The 19,460-nt window shown below is 41.0% G+C and overlaps 1 protein-coding gene across 3 annotated transcripts in view; it reads left to right on the forward strand.

The window, feature by feature from the left end:
* Positions 1–19,460, forward strand: part of PDE5A (phosphodiesterase 5A) — a 144,400-nt gene that overhangs the window by 19,309 nt on the left and 105,631 nt on the right. For all 3 annotated transcript variants that reach the window (XM_084757814.1, XM_084757812.1, XM_084757813.1), the window contains exon 2: positions 15,866–16,454. In XM_084757814.1, the coding sequence (XP_084613940.1) occupies positions 15,866–16,454 (589 nt within the window). The remainder of the gene's footprint in view (positions 1–15,865; positions 16,455–19,460) is intronic.

A 19,460-nucleotide genomic window follows, 5' to 3' on the forward strand; every position in this document is an offset into this window, starting at 1 on the left:
GAAAGTTGAACAAGTTGTACCGTAACTTATTGGCGTGAAAATTAAACTTTGTTTTTCTAGTGCACTGCAAGTGGAAACCTTCCACCCTCACTAATCTAAACAATTTGGAATCCTCCAGGACTGAGTTAATTGGAGGCTTTACTAGACAGACATTTACAAAGGAAACCTTGGTGTTACAGCCATTCAGCAGCTGCTGTTACTCTTGACAGCATATTTGAATAGTGTTACCTTTCATAAATTACTAATCAGGTCTGTGATGGTGGGTGGTGTTTTAAGCCATGTCGTATTGAAGGGGTGAGATGGTTGGATTTTACTGCTTTGTTCTGTGCCAGGCAAAAGCCTGAGAATGTTTGGCATACAATGGAAACGAGATTTAGGCGAGGACAGCTTTTATGGCAGGGTGGATCAAAGTCCAGAAACAGAAGTTTTACAGGTCCTCGTTGCCTCCTGTGACATATCTGACACCACAGCGCTGTGCGGAATTCGTGGAGTCTCTAGGTCCTGTGTGTGTGGGATTCTTTGTCGTTCTCTTCATGACTCTTTGTGTTTATTCTTTTCGGTGCAGTACTGGGAACTGATTGCGGCCTTCTGCCCACTGAGCTATATCCTACCCAGTGTTATTTTTGAGATGAGGTCTCGTTAAGTTGCCCCGTGGATTTGAACTCACTATGTAGCCCAGGCTAACTCTATCTCAGTTTCCCATATACTGAAAAGCTGGTATTATGGGCCTGGGCCAGTATGCCTGGTTCCCTCTTCATTTCTAAAAGATGTGACCACTTTATTTGTCAGGTGAAAGTAGTCCTTAGATGGGGGATGTGAGATGAATATTGCTCTCCGTTCTTAGAACTTATTGTTTCTATACTTACATAAGAATAGAAAGTGTTTTACAGCGTGCAAACAGATACTTTAGAACGCATTGGGGGTGGGGGTGGGGGGGGACACTGGTGTTAAAAATAATAAAATCTTCAGAACACAGGCCCAGTCTGAGTGTGATTGTGTGTGTGTTTAGCTCTTTAGAGCAGTAGTTCGCCTTCTGTAACAAGTGTTCTTGTGCTGTCCTGTGCTCTGGGTGTCTGTGCTGCCCTATAGTCTCCTGGAAGCTTCTGATAGGTCTTCCTGCCCAGAAGAACTCATAGACGCCCTTTCCCCAGTGCCCTCCTCTCTGTAATGTTCTCAGTGTTCTAGATCCTTCTTAGAGCCTGAACTACATGACCAAGATTTGTCAACATGTGTAGTTTTTATGCAGCATTAGTCACGGATGGCTATCTCGAAATAAAGCGAGGTCTGTGTTATAATGTAAGCTTAATACGCCTGTAAAATTCTATAGGAACTGCCACTGTCTTCATGACATCACGTCCACAGTATTTAAAGATTAGGAACTGTATTGATGTTTTGCTTGCTCTAGGCATCGTGAGTTTGACTTATTTTTCATGGACTTAGACATTGTGCGTACAACCCCCAGTGCTACAGGCAAGTAGGTGTGCCACTGGGGAACCAGGTACACACTCAGCCCCCAATTGCCTTTTAAATAGTTCCACCTATGTAGTTGATCTCTAGTCTCTTAAATTGTTTCTTTTAAGATAATTAAACTAGGGGCTGGAGAGATGGCTCAGCAGTTAAGAGCACTGACTGCTTTTCCAAAGGTCCTGAGTTGAGTTCCCAGCAACCACATGGTGGTTCACACCCATTTATAATAGGATCTGATACCCTCTTCTGTCTGATGCCCTTTTCTGTCATGAAGACACACATGCGGATAGAGCGCTATATACATAAAAATATTTTTTAAAAAAAAGATAATTAAACCAACACACTGTATAAAGTTGTGCACTCACCCCTTGTGGATGATAGACGTGTTTCAAGGAGACCCCTTCCACTGCATTTGGAGACACAATTTACAGCTTTGCTCAAGCTGCCTTCGATGTTTTAATAATTCTCCAGAATGATTTCTTTTGTAATGGAAAAGACTAAACAGAGCCGGATAGTATTTATTTGTTTCTACCCCAAACACAATTTATTCAACTTTCAGTTGTGGTTTCTGAGTGACATCTGTTTTTGTTGTTTTCAGAGCTGAATGTAGGGTAAAAATCCTCTTCCAAGTGATGCCAACTTCTCTAGGGAGCTGAGGGACAGTGGGATAAATCAGTGAGCTGGAGTGATCCGGGAGAGTTGAAATGATCAACTTCTGAATCTAGAGAGCAGAAGAGCTACAGCCTTTGCAAGACTTCCTGTAACCTTAGCTCAGAGGCACGGACAGATGTGGGCTCAGACGGACTGATGCTACACCCGTGACGGTGCCTGGGAGCTAACTTTCACCTCAGGTTCTCAGGAGTAAGTGAGGGCCCGGGAGCTGCAGCTACAGGAGTCAAAGTGAAGCGAACCTCTCCACATCACCCATTCCTTTGATATTTAGCTCTCTAATCTCAGTTGCTGACTTGTTTTCATATCTTTTTTAAACAACATAAGGACTTTATTCACTTTTTTATGAATGATGAATATTATTTTTGTTTTGTTTTTTTTGAGACAGGGTTTCTCTGTGTAGCCTTGGCGGTCCTGGACTCGCTTTATAGACCAGGCTGGGCTCGAACTCACAGAGATCCACCTGCCTCTGCCTCCCAAGTGCAGGGATTAAAGGCGTGCGCCACCACGCCCGGCCTATGAGTACAATTTTTAATTACTGCCAATCAAATATTTAAAGTAGGCAAACAGATTGAGTGTTAAGCTTCTAATAAAAAAATGGTGACAGTTATTGTCATTAGTTTGGTTTATCGAGACAGAGTTTCTCTGTGTAGCTCTGGCTGTCCTGGAACTTGCTCTGTAAACCAGGCTGGCTTCTAACTCACAGAGATCCACCTGTTCTGCCTCCCTCTATTTGGGAGAGGAAAGGATTTTCATTTTATAAAATGTCTTCTCTGAGTAGCTTTGTGTGTTTGTTTTTGTCTATGTGTGTGTGGTGGGGCAATGCTTTAAATGTGGAGGAAAATGATCATCATTTGATATTTCAGTGATATATATATATATACATATATATGTCATCTTCCACATTCCCTGCTGAATTCCTATGTAAGAAAATAAGAATAATATCCTAATTTTGTGAACTATTAAAATAATTAAACCCTTAGATATACACAGAGCAGGATGTGGGGTGGTGGGTGGGCAGAGAGTGTGCAAGGGAGAGAGAGAGTGAGGGGGAGAGAGAGAGTGAGGGAGAGAGAGTGAGGGAGAGAGAGAGTGAGAGAGAGAGAGAGAGGAGAGAGAGATTAAGAGAAGGAACTTTAGAGTTAGAAGAGATCATATAAAGTAGTGTCTTAAACTTGAGTAATATACCCCACATACAGGAGGCCTTGGGTTCAATCCCCAGCGTAAAATAAACAAAAAATAAAATAAAACCTCACTTTTGTTAAACAAAGGAATTCCTACTGATGCCTGGTATAATTGTTATTTGTTCACAAATGACCGAAGCCCAGCCTGAGCCCGTATAAAATAGATTGGCACTTGGAATGACCAAGGGTCGCATCGGTTGTGAGTTTACCTGGCAGATAATTTTGTTGAGGTTCTGTTTATTTATTTGTCTGTCTTTTGGCCTTGAACTTCAGCTCTCTTTTCCTGCATGCTCTCTCTGCATATTGGCAGAGCTCGTCTTTGATGAGTCTTAAGCTTGTGCCCTTAAAGAGGCTCCTCTCACTCTTGGCAGTGCTCCCCACACCACTCTACCCTTACTCGGGTCATCTTCCTACTCTGGACTGTTCACTGTATCCAAGAGTAGGGAAGTCTGACTGCTTTAATAGGGTAGGTAGCCCACAGTCTGAGTTCCCCTTTTTGGACAGGCTCAGGGGTCGGGAGGGACTGTCAAAGTGATGTGGACAGACCCAGTATGCCAGATGATATATCTGGTGTTGACACCCCACCCGCCACCCGCACTTGTTTTCTTTTTGGACGGAGCCTTACTCTGTGTTGCGGGCCGTTCTAGAACTCACTATGTAGCTATGGAGCTACAGATTCCCAGCAGCTTTCCTGCTTCAGCCTTCTGAGTGCTGGAATTACAGCTGGGAGTAACACCCATCCTTTGGGTTCTTTTCATTTCAAGGTTAAGCTGAATGTGGAACTTTTAAAAGTAAAATAAAAAGATATAATTTAATCATAATTACAACATCTATGCAGTTGCAACCCTAAATAACATTTTAAGTTAATTATGAACAGAATGATAAAACTACAATCAAATGCAGATTGGCAGCATTCATTAAATATTCCTTGCAAAGTCATTATGACCCCCACTGGGGTGGTGAGCGGTACAACACGGCCATGAGGCCTTTTCCATTTTGTCCTGCAATAGCTCACTTTGCGCACTGGCTCTTGCAACACTCATGTACCTTTCGTCCTATAGCACAACAGTTTTACGTTTGGATTTCATTTGTCCTGTGGTATGAATGCCTGCTTGCATATTAACTTCGCTTTTCCACTAAAATTGAAGAGCAGTACTTGGTGATAAATTGGTGATTCCAATCACGATCAGACATACTTTTCCCACCTTTTAATGCTTTCATTATCATCATCATTTGAAAAATGCCAACCTATGCTGTAATACCAGAACGTAGGGAGGCAGAGGCAGGTGGATTGCTGTGAGTTCAAGACCAGTCTGGTCTACAAAGCAGAGGCTACACAGAGAAACCTTGTCTCGAAACAAAACACTGCTCCCCCCAACCAAAACCAAAAACAAACAAACAAACAAAACAAAACAACAACCCCCCCAAAAAAAAGAAAGAAAAAAAAAGAGAAGAAAAATCAAACTAAAGCACATTTATAGAAATGTACAGATCTTCAAGCTATACTTGTATTGCGCTCTTAAGACTTTGGGTTGGTAAATGTTCACTTAGCTTAGTTAATTTCTAGACTGCAAACCAATCTATTTAATTATTTAGTGTGTAGGTTTCAGTTCCTGTGCTTTCTTTCGGATTGTAGCAGGTTCCTCTTTAAGCGGTATCATTCTTTTTTTTTTTTCTTTTAAAGATTTATTTATTTATTATTATGTATACAATGCTCTGCCTGCATGTACACCTGCACACCAGAAGATGCACCATTTGGTGGCTGGGATTTGAACTCAGGACCTCTGGAGGAGCAGTCAGTGCTCTTAACCTCTGAGCCATCTCTCCAGCCCCCATCGGTATCATTCTTACATGCAATTAGGAATGTGAGGAAAAATCCAAAGCAGAATGACCCTTGCAGTCTGCAAGTGCAGGCTGCTGGAAACTGTTCTGCATTTGCTGCATCTGGTCTCAGTAGGCTTCCCCTGGAGGAGAGCAGTGGGGAAGACCAAAGGACTTTAGGCTGAGGGTTTGTTTCATCGCCATGTCAAACCAAGTGAAGTGCTAACTGCCAGCGCACAGACTATGGAGGGTGTGAGGTGCCTCAGATCTACTGTTTCCTTTAGTATCCTGATAGCCAGCTAAGTTTTACTCTCTTAAATGTGGTGGCGTGCATGCCTGTAATCCCAGCACTTCGGGAGGTAGAGGCAGGCAGACCACTGTGAGTTCCAGGCCAGCCTGGTCTACAAAGTCCAGGACAAGCCAGGGCTACGCAGAGAAACCCTCGTCTCAAAACAAACCAAACAAGACAAAACAAGACAAGACACAGGCAAACAAAACAAGCAACACCAACCAAAGTGCTTCTCAAAAGTGGAGTTTGAGAGCCGGGCGTGGTGGCGCACGCCTTTAATCTCAGCACTCGGGAGGCAGAGGCAGGTGGATCGCTGTGAGTTCGAGGCCAGCCTGGTCTACAAAGTGAGTCCAGGATGGCCAAGGCTACACAGAGAAACCCTGTCTCGAAAAACCAAAAAAAAAAAAAAAAAAAAAAAGTGGAGTTTGAGATTTGCCTGAGATGCTTTCGGCCTGAGAAGCTGTCTGTCAAAACTGCAGGGTGAATTGCATCCTCAGGCCCCGGGCCCTTAATGCCAAGAACGTGCCCAAGATTGTGAAATCGAATCTGTTCCCACACATTTCCAGATTTCCCTCGAGGGCTGCCACCACGACTCAGTTCAGAGCTGTTGTTTTAAAAACCTTTGAAACACATTTCTGCTTGTGGGAATTAGGACCTTTCCAGGTGACAAACTTGGGTGTCAGTTCCTAAGCCATCTTTCTGAGAGAATGTTCTTTACTGCCTGTAAGTTAGAGCTGATGGGCTTGGCCGCAAAGGAGATAGTGTATGCTCCCAGTTTTTGTTTTTGTTTTTTTAAATAGTGTTTTGTTCTTAGTAGCACTTTGGGTTTTGTTTGTTTGTTTGTTTGTTTCTGGTAGTTTATAATTTTCTCACTGAGAATTAATAATGCCTAAAACTTGATCATAAAAATTGAGAGCCATTTCCTTTTTCTGATAAGTGGGAATCAGAACAACACAATGGGGACTTCAGAAAGCTTCAGGTGCCCCTCATTTTTAGATGGGTTTTTATTAATGGTTTGAACAAGCCTTATTTGGGATTGTGTAAGGTGCTAGCAAGCTAACTGGAAGGAATTAGGCCATGAGGTTTTGCTCCCAGCTTCACTGTCAGTGAGGACGGGGCTGGAAGGGCCTGAGAGACGGGACCCAGGTTGACACGTGAGCTCGGATGGGCCCCTCCAGCCGTAACATTTCTTGCTTCTGGGGCGAGCACAGCACCAGCTTCTCTCAAGTTAAACAGTTTCATTTTTGTATTTTTCCAAACTCCAGTAGAGGATCCAGGTCAGATTATGCAAACATTGTAACTAAAACTGTATAAAATAAGGATCTAAGAGCAGGAAAAATAGCCAGCATTATTTTTATGGGAGTTATTTTTGTGTTTTTTTCCTACAAATAATTTTAGCAGATTTCTTATACAATCATTCTTTCCAGTCTGAGGATTTAGTAGGCTCTTTCTAATTCAGGTAGTAATGATTAATTGATGCAACTGGTGGATAAAGAACACTGGAAAGGACAGAAAACATGACATATAATAGTATACTTGTAAGCACGACCCTGTGCTTGTGTGTTGTGGATTAGCCACACCTGCAAATGTTTCCTCTGTTTTGCTTAAGGCACCCTGGGAAAGCTCTCTTAAAATTCTTTGCTCCAAGAGCTGCTCAGTGGGTACCCTTGAAATCCAGGGGTGCTATTGACCCGCCTTTAGTGTTTCCCTTAAGCTGTGTAAGAGGTAAAATGGGCAACTTCTAAACCTTAACTGCCTATAACATTTTCATTAAGTTAAAAAAAGTATGCTCAAGTATAGAATTATCATGTTTTAAAATATTGCTGTGATTTAGTTATTGTGTATTTTCTAATATATACGGCTAGATAATTTTACCCTTTTAGGAGTTATAGAAAAACAAATTTATTCTTGTAATTTGTTTTCTCAATTAAATGTTTAGCTCATAATCTTTATGTAAGATTAAAAGACTGTTATATGTTAATGTGGGGGGATCTATTTTTTAATTTTGATTTGAAAAATATGTTAAAAATTGTATTTTTCTGCATCTTAAGAGTTTCTGTAAGGATGATGCTTTTAGATTTTGTGTGTGTGTGTGTGTGTGTGTGTGTGTGTGTGTGTGTGTGTACAGGTGCACCACAGTCAGTTTACAGAGGTCAGAAGTCAACTTCTCTCTTTCCACCATATGGGTTCTAGGCATGGAGGTCAGGTCCCCAGGCTTAGAGGCAGATGTCTTACCTGATGAGCCATTTGGCCTGCCCCAAATAGTGTTTTTAAGTTAAGTGCTTAAAAGGAAGACATGAAGGGCTGCACGTGATGGAATATCCCTGTAACCCTGGCCTGTGGGAAGCTAGGACTAAGAGATTGTTAAGCCCAAATCCAGTCTTGATGATTTCTAAACAAAACAGAGGAAGTAACCATAGTTATCCTGTTTAAGTAAATCGAATAAACTCTCGTTATTTAAAAAGGTCAATTGATTTAAAATGTATACAACATTTAGTGTTCAACTAATTATATCATCACTGTATGTACATTGAATTATTTCGTTTCCTGGATTGAGTGAAGGAAATAATATCTCATTTTACTGTGGAAGTAAATAATGCACTTACAAGCCGGGCGTGGTGGCGCACGCCTTTAATCCCAGCACTTGGGAGGCAGAGGCGGGCGGATCACTGTGATTTCGAGGCCAGCCTGGTCTACAAAGTGAGTCCAGGACAGTCAAGGCTTCACAGAGAAACCCTGTCTCGAAAAACCAAAAAAAAAAAAAAAAAAAAAAAAAAAAAAAAAAAAATGCACTTACTGTCATAGTCTTTGAAAGAGGTGGTTTGATTTTGAGTCATGAGTCTATGCAACCAGAGCCCCTTACTAAATACCATGCTACACTGAGATTTATTATCAATCTCATTGGAAGAAAAGCCAAAGCTCACAGATCTAATGCCCTGTAAAATCTCACTCAAGACATTACTATGTCTCTTACTGTCCCTGAGTGTACAAGCACATTATCTAATGGGGTCTTTGCCAGTGAGAATTTAGTATATATATGTAATTTTAGCATAAACTCTCTAATGGCATTTTATATTTTTATTTAATTTTATAATCTAAAAATATTTATTTATTTATATTTTATGTATATGAATGCTCTATCTGCATGTACACCTGCAGACCAGAAGAGGGCATCAGATCACATTTTGGATGGTCATGAGCCACCATGTGGTTGCTGGGAATTGAACTTGGGACCTGTGGAAGAGCAGTCAGTGCTCTTAACCGCTGAGCCATCTCTCCAGCCTGACTTTTTTTTTTTTTTAAAGTGGCTGAATATTTAGATCTTTGGCTAGTGCAATTAGATCCTGGTACTAGAACAAAATTCCCCTAAGTCCAGGGCTGGCAAGAGGACAACACTTGGTGTTCTTACAGAGGCCTGGGGTTCAGTTCCCAGCATCCACATCAGGAGGCTCACAGTCACCTGTAACTCCAGTTTCCGGGGGCCTAATGCATTCTTCTGGCCTTCAGATGCACCTGACGTGTGTAGCGTACATGCAGATAGTCGAGTACACATGCCACAAAATAGATAGGTAGGTAGGTAAGTAGGTAGATCTTTTAAAAATACTAAAAAATGCAGTATACTTTCAATTCAAAAAATTCCTTAATAACATTTGTTTGGGCTAGAGGGATGGTTCAGTGGTTAAGAGCACTGGCTGCTCTTCCAGAGGTTCTGAGTTCAATTCCCAGAAACCACATGGTGGCTCACAACCATCTATAATGGGATACGGTTCCCTCTTCTGGCCTGCAAGAGTGAATGCATACAGACAGAGCACTCATATAACTAAAATAGTTACGTAAATGAATCTTTTTAAAATGTAACAATAGTTTGAGCAAAAGTATAAAATGCATTAAATTAGTTGCTTTGTAAGCAGATTTTTATCTAATTATATTTTTAACTCAAGAGAGTCATTGGGTTTATATCACACTTTTTTTTTTTTTTTTTGGCCTTGTGAGTTTTCCTGTTTCCTTTCCTTACTTTTCTAGATTCCAGGAAATATTCTATGAAACGTAGACAAAATATTTTATTTTTCCCTGCCAAGACATCTAGAATATTTAGTATGCCTTTGATGCCACTGGGCTTGGTTTTATACAGTTCTGGAATTCTCTAATGATGGTGTGCTGGTTAGTTTTATGTTAATTTGACAGAAGCTAGAGTTATTTTGGGATGAGAGAACATCAATTGAAAACAAAAAAAACCCACCAAGTAGATCTGTGATCAAGCCTGAGGAACCTGTGCCTGATTGGTGACTGGTGTGGGAGGCGGGCCCAGCTCACTGTGGGCGGGGCCACCTCTGGGCAGGTGGTCCTGGCTGAACAAATCATTGGCATCAAGCCTGTAAGCAGCATCCTCCATGACCTGTGCATCGGCTCCTGCCTCAGGTTCTGGCCCTGCTTCCGTTCCTGCTGTGACTTCCTTCAGCGACAGACTGTCTGTCACCTGGAGATGTAAGACAAAGAAACCCCATGGCCACCAGTTGGCTTTGGTCGTGGTGTCTTCTCACAGCAATATTTAACTCTAACTAAAGCAGTAGGCAAGCACTCTTCAGACTGAGCCGCGTCTCTAGCCTTAAACTTAAACGTATTTAAGCTTACTCTCTTTAGAAGGTGTTCCTAGTTCGGCACCATTTGTCCAACTCTTAATTGAATCTATCATATATACTGTTAAATGGAAGCATATGGGGTGTGTAAAATGAAATGCATAGCATTTTATTTCTGCTTGTGTGTGATTTCAGCTGTCAAGATCACTGTCGAAATTAATGACAACTCACCTCCTAATCACTTCCTAATATTCCTCTGAACCTCCTGTGATCACCAGTCGGTTGACGCATCCTTCTGTGTACCCTAAGACCCGACTCTCACATCCTGGAGTACATTGCGGCTGCCGGAGCCTGGCTAGCCATGCACTTGGGACGTACCCCTCATCTCTTCCACCCACGCAGTCACAACATCATGAAACTAAGACTACAACGAAGCCTGTCTCAGTTAGGGTTTTATTATAAGGTGAAGAAACCCCATCCATGACCACAGCAGCTCTTACAAAGGAAAACATTTAGTTAGGGCTGGCTAACAGTTCAGAGGTTTTAGTCCATTCTCATCATGGTGGGAAGCATGGCAGCACGCAGGCAGACATGGTGCTGGAGGAGGAGCTGAGAGTTCTTCATCTGGATCAGCAGGCAGCAGGAAGAGAGGGTGACACACTGGCCAGGCTTGAGCATCTGAGACCTCAAAGCCCAGCCCCTCCCTCCCCCCCCCCCCCCCCCCAGTGACACACTCCCTCCAGCAAGGCCATAGCTCCTAATAGTGACACTCCTGTGAGCCTAGGAGGGCCATTTTTATTCAAACCACAAGAAAGCCCCATGAAATGAAAATGTGCTAAGCATTTTCTCAAAGGCAGTGATTGTTACATTAAGTGACTGCATGCTTGTTTTGAGATACCAAGTGTCTTCTCTAGAGAAGAAACCTTGAATTATATATTTCTGGCTAGAGCCACCATCTAAAAAGACGTGAGCTTTAAGACTTAAGTCACCTTTAAGACAGGAACTTGAGGCTTGCTGGTGATAACTTCCATTTGATTTCACTTCTCCTCATCTTGCTTATATGGATCTTTGGGTGTTTTCCATGTTAAGTGTATGCTTAATGAGCCCGAATACCATCTATAGTAGACACGTTTGAAAATACACTGTGTATTCACCATTAGTGTTGCCTGAGAGTAGTCATTGCTGGCACTGATTTTGAGTCCCCAGGTTTGCTTTTGTTATTTTAAGACATACTGTAAAAGCTGAAAAACAAAGCCTAATTCCCCCCACTTGGAATGGGTGTACCATGCCACTCGCTTATGAAGTAGAAAGTTTTTGTGTGTGTGTAATAAGTGACTAGATGGAAATTTGGTGGTGAGGAGAGGGAATATTTGGGAAGGGATGTTAACATGAGAATCTTAGGCATCAATTATTACTACATTTTTTCTTGGTTGCTTCCTTCTGGGTATCTATCTTTTATTAGCAGCCTTGTAAACGTCAAGATCAAGTAAAAAGACTCAAGCCTCCTGTCTTCCGATGGCTCTCAGGTTCGAAGGGCAGTTAAAGATAGGCTAGTGTGTGAAAGCCACACACTAAACTGTCAGTGCCTATAGCAAAGAGTAAAAATACCTCTGAGCTTTTTATTCCTTTGCCCAGCTGTTTGTTATGTAATTTAAACCCTACTTCAAAAAGAAAACAAAAATAAAACAAAGCAAAGCAAATAGGAGTGTTCTGAAGAGGATAGTACTTAGAGTGTCTGCTTTGGCCATGGCCCCCGAGTGCCCATGATGGGTGTGGCCAGCATGCACCCACCCTCACTTGTCCCTCTGCCTGTGGGCGTGTCCTATACCTTCCTGATTGGCTGAACTTTATGAAGCTTCATTAGGGTGATGCTTAGGAGATAACACCACCTCATATATTCAGTGACGTTTCGTTCCCTGCGCTTTCTCTGCTTAAATCTAATTTCAACTTTAAGAGAAGAAGTTATGGACTTCTTGCCGATGCATGTTCTAGATTGATTCGCCCATCAACCTTGTGTCAGGAGCCAAGGACTCAGGAGTACTTCCTCCTGTTTAAAAGTAAAAAAGCCAAAGAGCAAAAAGAGGTTCAGTCGCTGGACCCATGACCATCTGCTGGGCCGTAGATTACTTAAACTGTCATGGGGGGGTCTTAGCCTGTCAGTACAACTGCCATTGTTACCACTGAACAGTTTGACTTCCAGAGTTCTGGGGATAACTGGTGGTTGAAAGCTGAGCCCTAACTGGTACCTCTAGGTCATGCCCTCCAAGGCTCAAGGAACATTGTTTTTCCAAGGAGGAGTCAGACAACTGTAAGAACTGGAGGAAGGGAAAGGTGTCATGAAACACTTCTTTCTGGGTGTGGCACGGCTGCTCACTCTGCGCACCTGTGACCATCAGCATGAGAGCTGCACAGGGTTGGGTCCATCCACGTACTGTTCGAGAGGAGGGAGGGGCTCATGAGTCCCCGCCCACCACCACACCCAGCTGTGAGGTAGCCATGCTCCTGTAAAGAAGCCCTCACACACACATCTGTAAGCAATCTTAATTAAACTCAGTGGGCCACAAAGAAAGAGGCAGTGGGGGGAGGGGGAGAGGAGAGAGGGTGGAAAAGAAGTCCTGACAAGGGAAGAGCGACTGTTTGGGAAGAGAACAGGGCTTAGCAGGAGTGGGGGGAAGACAGAAAAGGGCTATGGAGGCACAAATAAGATCAAAGTGCATTATATGATGAATGAACGTGTCTTAATGAAACCCCTAATTGTAAGTAGTTAAGATATGCTAGTAAACAACTTTTACAAAAGGACGACCTTGACCATTAGAGAAATTGCAGCGTTTCTACTTTAACTTGTATGTTAACCCTGCGTCTCATCAGTGTAGTGTTGAGGTTGGATCTGGAAATATCCCCTTCATGCTAGTTGATGTTTTTGACCTCTTACTCTACTGAAGATGGTCCCTGCGTCTTTTCCTTTTTGCAGTGAAGTTGGGGTGGGGTCGGGTGGAGAGATAGCTCAGAAGTTAAGAGCACTGACTGCTCTTCCAGAGGATCCAGGTTCTAGTCTCGTTTGTCTGTAACACCAGTTTCGGGGGATCTGGTACCTTCTGACTCCCACAGGGGCCAGATGCACACATGGGGCACAGACATACATGTGGACAGAACACCCGTACACATAAAATAAACAGAAAAAAGAAGCTGGAATGGTTGGTTTGTGTTTTTATGGAGGATGAAATTGAAACTCAAAAAAAAAAAAAAGGAAACTTGCTTATTATTGTTTGTGTATCCCATTAGTAACAAATGCTAAGTTTGGAACTTAGAATTGGAGACTGAAAACTTATAAATTTTTAGCAGTTAATAATTTCCCATATTATAAGACTATTTTAGTTCCTCTGGAATATATTATAGATGCAGGTTTGAAACAAAACAGGAAAGCTTGGCTTAAGGAGAAATTTTATGCTCAAGTTTTAACATAACTTAGTCTAAGAACTTTGAAAAGGTCCAGTTATCAGAAACAGAACCAGTGTGGTTATCTTTTGTGTGATTTTTAAGTGATAAAGTCAGCAACCTGGCAGCCTGACAACTCATTGGTATACTACATAAAATTTACCTTATCTGTTCAGCAGCAATTACAGGAAAAAAAAAAAAACCCAACAACACAGAATGACTGAAGTGGCCAGATGAAATACAGGGCACCTAGTTAAATTTAAATTTCAAATACCACTTAATAAAATAGTTACTCCTTGTTTTCCCCAAACCCAACATTACCTTGGTGCTTAGTATTTAAAAAATTTTTCTGGTACAGTTTAAACCTTTAGAATGACTATTCTTTCCAATATATGTATATCCATTCTTTTCAGTACAATGCTTTTGACATATAAAATATGGCCTGTTTCCATAGAAACATAGACATGATGGGATTTCCATAGAGTTTTCTTTGACACAATTCTCAAGAATCTTTTTCTTTGGGTTCTCTGAGTTTGTATTTTTTGATATTATATTTATAATGTGGCATTAATTATGATCCAATGTAGAGGATTAGAAAATGTATTATCATGAATGATCATAGTCTCTATGTGCCTTTGTTGTTTAAACTTGTTTTTTAACTCTTCAAATTGCTTAAATCGATGAGCTCCCTTCTCTATGACAGACAGTGATGGATACTCTGGGGAAGTTTACTCCTGTATCACACAGCACCAGGAATAGGAGACCTGGTTTTGCCATCAAATCACTGAATGGATTTGGTTTAGATATGTAAATTCTTTTTATAGTTTAGAAAGTAAGGTTGTTAATGTCTGCCTTACCAGGTTTTAAAAAAATGATACTTAAAAAAAAATAATGACTATTTCTCGAAATTCCCTAGTAATATCAAGGAAGAGATAGCAAAGTAGAGAAACTATCCTAGCCTGTAGTAATGATTTACCTTGCCGTCACTAGCACCGAGGCCCAGTGTGAATGAGACTGGCCCCATGGGGTTGTAAGCTTGAGTACCTGGAACCAGTTGGTGGAATTGTTTGGGAATGATTAGGAGGTATGGCCTTGTTGAAAGAAGCATGTTATCAAGGTCAGGCTTTGAGGTTTCAGAAGGCAGCATCCCAGTGTGCCTTTACACCCCCCCAACTTGTAGGTCAAGATGTAAACTCTTGGCTGTTCCTGCTGCCACTTCTTTATGGACTCTAACCCTCTGAAACCATAAGCTGCACGTTAAATGCCTTCTTTTTTTTTTTTTTATAATTTGGCTTGGTCATTGCGTTTTATCACAGCAAGTGGAAAAGTAAATAAGAGAAAAGCTGGAACCAGGATGTGGACTATTGCTGTGACAGGCCTGACCATAGTGGGTTTTTGGAGGAATGTGGAAGACAAGACCTTGGGACTTTGGACGAGGGAAGCATTCGGTTGCCGTAACCAAGGCTTAATGGGCAATATTAGTAGTATTTAGAAGACAGTAATGCCAAGAGCCGTGTTGGGCTACGCAGGCCCAGTTCAAGAACTTTCAGAGGGGAACAGTATCAGCAACTGGGCTAGATATTTTGTCAATAAATATGCCTACATTCTGTGCTTGCCCTACAAATCTGCCTGAGGAGAATTTGACAAGTATTAGTATCCTGGGTGGAGGAGATTTCAAGACAGCTTAGTATTGTCTCTGACCCATGGTTGTTGGTAATCACTCTTAGGCAGGTCCACAGTGAAAAAGAACAAGCAGGGCAAAAATAAATAAGTAAGTAAGTAAGTAAATAAATTAAAGAAAAATTAAAAAGTAGAGAATATACAGTTTGAAGAGAAAAATATAACCAGGAAATTTAATGTTGCAACCAAGGCTTGTGCTGAAAGAAATCAGAAAAATGAGAGAATGACCCGATTCAAAGTATAATAAAGGGGCTGTCAGGGCAAGACCTCCATCATCAGCCAAGCTCCCAAGGGAATTTTCTGTTCCTAAAAGGACACAACAAAGTAAAGCTTCTGCAGAGAACCCACAGTCTGGCACATGTTGATGACACACTCAAGCTCTGAGCCCCAGTCCCAGCCCATGTCAATATCATTTGTGTTAGTGTGATACTACTGTTAGTGTCAGCCTAGTCTCCCTTTGTAGGTACCACAGTGTATGTAACCAGCCATCAGCTGTCTTTGCTATAGCAGATAGCACTATAGCCAAATAGCCTTTTGTTTCCTTTGTCACACGGAAAAGGAACTTTTGTTTCTTAGAGAAAGAAATTTACACACACACACACACACACACACACACACACACACACACACACTCGTATATGTAAGGATTAGAGAGTGAACACAACTATACATTGACACGATTTTTGCAACTTCAGAAGATATTTCCTCAAATATCTAACATGTCTATATGTTTTGTTCTGCAGAGAAATGGTCAATGCATGGTTTTCTGAGAGAGTTCACAACATTCCCGTTTGCAAGGAAGGCATCCGAGCCCACACCGAGTCTTGCTCATGCACCTTGCAGCAAAGTCCTCATGCAGACAACACCAACCCTGGAGCACCAGCCAGAAAAATCTCTGCCTCTGAATTTGACCGGCCCCTCAGACCCATTGTGGTCAAGGATTCCGAAGGAGCCGTGAGCTTTCTCTCTGACTCAGGAAAGAAGGAACAGATGCCACTCACCCCTCCAAGGTTTGATAGCGATGAAGGGGACCAGTGTTCAAGACTCTTGGAGTTAGTAAAAGATATTTCCAGTCACTTGGATGTCACAGCCTTATGCCACAAAATTTTCTTGCATATCCACGGACTTATCTCTGCTGATCGCTATTCCCTGTTCCTTGTTTGTGAGGACAGCTCGAAAGACAAGTTTCTCGTCAGCCGCCTCTTTGATGTGGCCGAAGGTTCTACGCTGGAGGAAGCTTCAAATAACTGTATCCGCTTAGAGTGGAACAAAGGCATTGTGGGACATGTGGCGGCTTTTGGTGAGCCCTTGAACATCAAAGATGCCTATGAGGTGAGGAGGGGGCGATAGGGAGGAAAGCGTGGTTAGAACATCCAATAGCGATGGTGCACGAATGGTGGGAGCAGAGCAAATTGAGATGCAGTCACTTGCGCAGTTATTTAAAAACTGGTGCGCAGCCGGGGCTACAGCTCCGTGGTGGAGTGCTTGTGTGCAAAGTCTTGGATTGAATCTCCAGCCCTCAGGAGATTGGGGAGATTAAGAAATAATAATAACCAAGAGTGTAGGGTAGGGGCACTACTAGCTTATCAATGCCGGGCTGCCTTCCCTAGTGCTTTAGTTAAGGGCAGGGCCCAAGGGAGGAGTTTTCTCTTCCCCTTAAATATAATGTGAGCAACTCCATCTCATATTTGTAGTCTTATGATTCCGGGTAACCTATGTAGCTATCACTATATGAACTTTGTGGTTTTAAGCTAAGATTCTAAAGTGATAGGTCTAAAACCTGTGGAGATCAATGAATACACAAACCTGTCATTTTTTTTATTTCTGTCGTTCAGGATGCATTTAAGAAGTCACTGCCATCTTTTGAAAGTCGTATTGATACCAAAGTTTAGTTTTCCTTCTTTCCATTTTCGCTTGTCTTTTTTTTTTTTTTTCTCTTCAGATGGTACATTTAGGGGCTTCAGCGCAGTTGCAGTTAGGTGGTGATTGAGTTCTGGGAGAGTTGGTTGTCTCTCAACTTTTAATATTAAGGTTTTATTTTCAAAGATACTAGGAAGCTGTATGTCCCTACATTTCTGACTTTGGAAATATTGTCAATGAATAGTCTCATTTTTCTTTAAATTTATAAAAATACACTTTTTTTTGGTTTTAAGAATACACTTTATTTTAATGAGCTTACAAATAACAATATCATGCAGCTAGATTAACATAGCCACACAGACAAATACCTGGCTAGTCCCCAACTCTCTATATTTAATGAGTAGATAGTATTCTGTTAGAATAGCCATTCTGAAGCCATGAAGCTTAGGTTAATATTTTCACTATCAATTATTTTTATATAGTTATCTACTACAAAGGTTATATCTTTTACCTGAATTCTGTCTTTCTTCATCACCGATACTACATTTCATCTTATTCCATAAATGTTCTCACATGTATTCTTGCATATTTTTACATATATATGTAATGTATATATTATTAGTTTTTAAAGGGTTACTATCTTCAAGAATCTTTTCTCTTGGGGTTCTCTGAGTTCATATTTTTGTTATTATATTTATCTTGTGGCATTCATTACGATCCAATGTAGAGGGAAAAGGTGTGGAAGTTCTCTAAAAATCTTTCTTCAATTGGGTAACCTTGCTAAATATTATACATTCTATGTCTACTCATTTCCCTACAAATTTTTAAATTTCATTTTTCAATAGCGCCGAATGATATTTTATATATTTACCAGATCTTTGTTATTGTTTTATCTGTTGATGGGCACTTAGGTTGGTTCTATTTCCTTGCTATAGCTAATCAAGCCATAATAAATATGGTATACAATTCTCTCTATGGTAGAGTATGGATCTCTGGGTTTATGCCCAGGAGTGAAATGACTGGGTCATCTGATAGTTCTAATTTTCATTTGTTTTTGGGAACCTCCCAAGATGATTTTCATAATGACTGTAATAATGGGTGCCCTGTTAGCAGCGGTGAGTAGGGGTCCTCTTTACACATCCCCCAACATTTGTTGTCAGGTTTGTTTTTTTTTTTTAAAGATTTACAAAAAGTTTATTTTCTGTGGATGAGTGTTTGATTTGCGTAGATGCATGTGCACTGTGTGCATTCCTGGTGCCTGTGGAAGCCAAAAGAGGGAATTAGTTATTGGTATGTGGATGCTAGGAATCAGACCTGGGTCCTCGGGAAGAGCAGCAAGTTTTCCATCTACTGAGCCATCTCCTCTCTAATCAGTCCCCCGCCCCCCAGTCAGATATCTTGTGATAGCCATTCTGAAAGAGTGAGGGTGTATTTCAAAGTATTTTTTTAATTTGCATTTCTCTAAAGACTAGGGATGTTGAACACTTTAAAATAGTTACTATCCATTTGCGTTTCTTTCTTTCTTTCTTTCTTTCTTTCTTTCTTTCTTTCTTTCTTTCTTTCTTTTTGGAAACTGTCTATTCCATTCATTAGCCCACAGTTCCATTTCCTTGGTATTAAATTTCTGCATTTCTCCATACATGTTAGCCCTTTGCCCGAAGTATAGCTTATAAACATTTTCTCCCCATTCTGTGGCTGTCAGTGTGGTCTGCTGACTGGTTTTGGTTTGACATTTACTTTACTATTAAGATAGCTGGGACTGCTTGTTTATGGTTTCGATTTGCTTCGTAGTTTATTTTCTGTGTTTTGATATGAATTTTTGGGTATCTTGTCTGGCTAATTGCGTTCCATATATAAAGAATATATAATTGGTTCTTGTTTTTTTTTTTTAAATCAGTTTCATTAGTCGGTATTTTTAAATTTTGAGTCAAGACCATTTATATTTAAAGATACTCTAGAAAGGGTTTGCTATTTTCTATAAATTCCTTAGTTGTTTTTCTGTTTTGCTGTGTCATTGGTATTTTTGAGGATTTGCTGAGTCTCTGACAGATATGAGGGTTTTACTTGAGAGTCTAGTTTGTTTTCCCATTACTTTCACAGAGCGCACACTTTCCATGTCTTCTTCTCAAGAAAACTATCTTCTTCGTCCCTGTAAAGCGTTCCATGAAGAATTTCCTTCAGTGCTGGTTTTCTTGTCTCGAATTGTCCTGAAATACCTTTATTTCTCCATCATATTTGAAAGATAATTTTGCTGGGTATAGCATTCTTGGATCACAGCTATGTATTTTTGGGACTTGAAATATTTAGTTCTATGCTCTTCTAACTTTTATGGTTTCTGAGAATCCTGGGGGTAATTCTGGTACTTTTTCTGCCTTTGGTGTGATTGATGTTGTTCTCATGGTGCTTTTAGGATTATTTTTTTTACTTTTTATTTTTGACAACTTAGCTACAATGGTAACTGGAGAGATTCTTCTTTGT

The sequence above is a fragment of the Acomys minous genome, assembly GCF_964271855.1.
Source record: "Acomys minous genome assembly, chromosome: 14".
NCBI lineage: Eukaryota > Metazoa > Chordata > Mammalia > Rodentia > Muridae > Acomys > Acomys minous.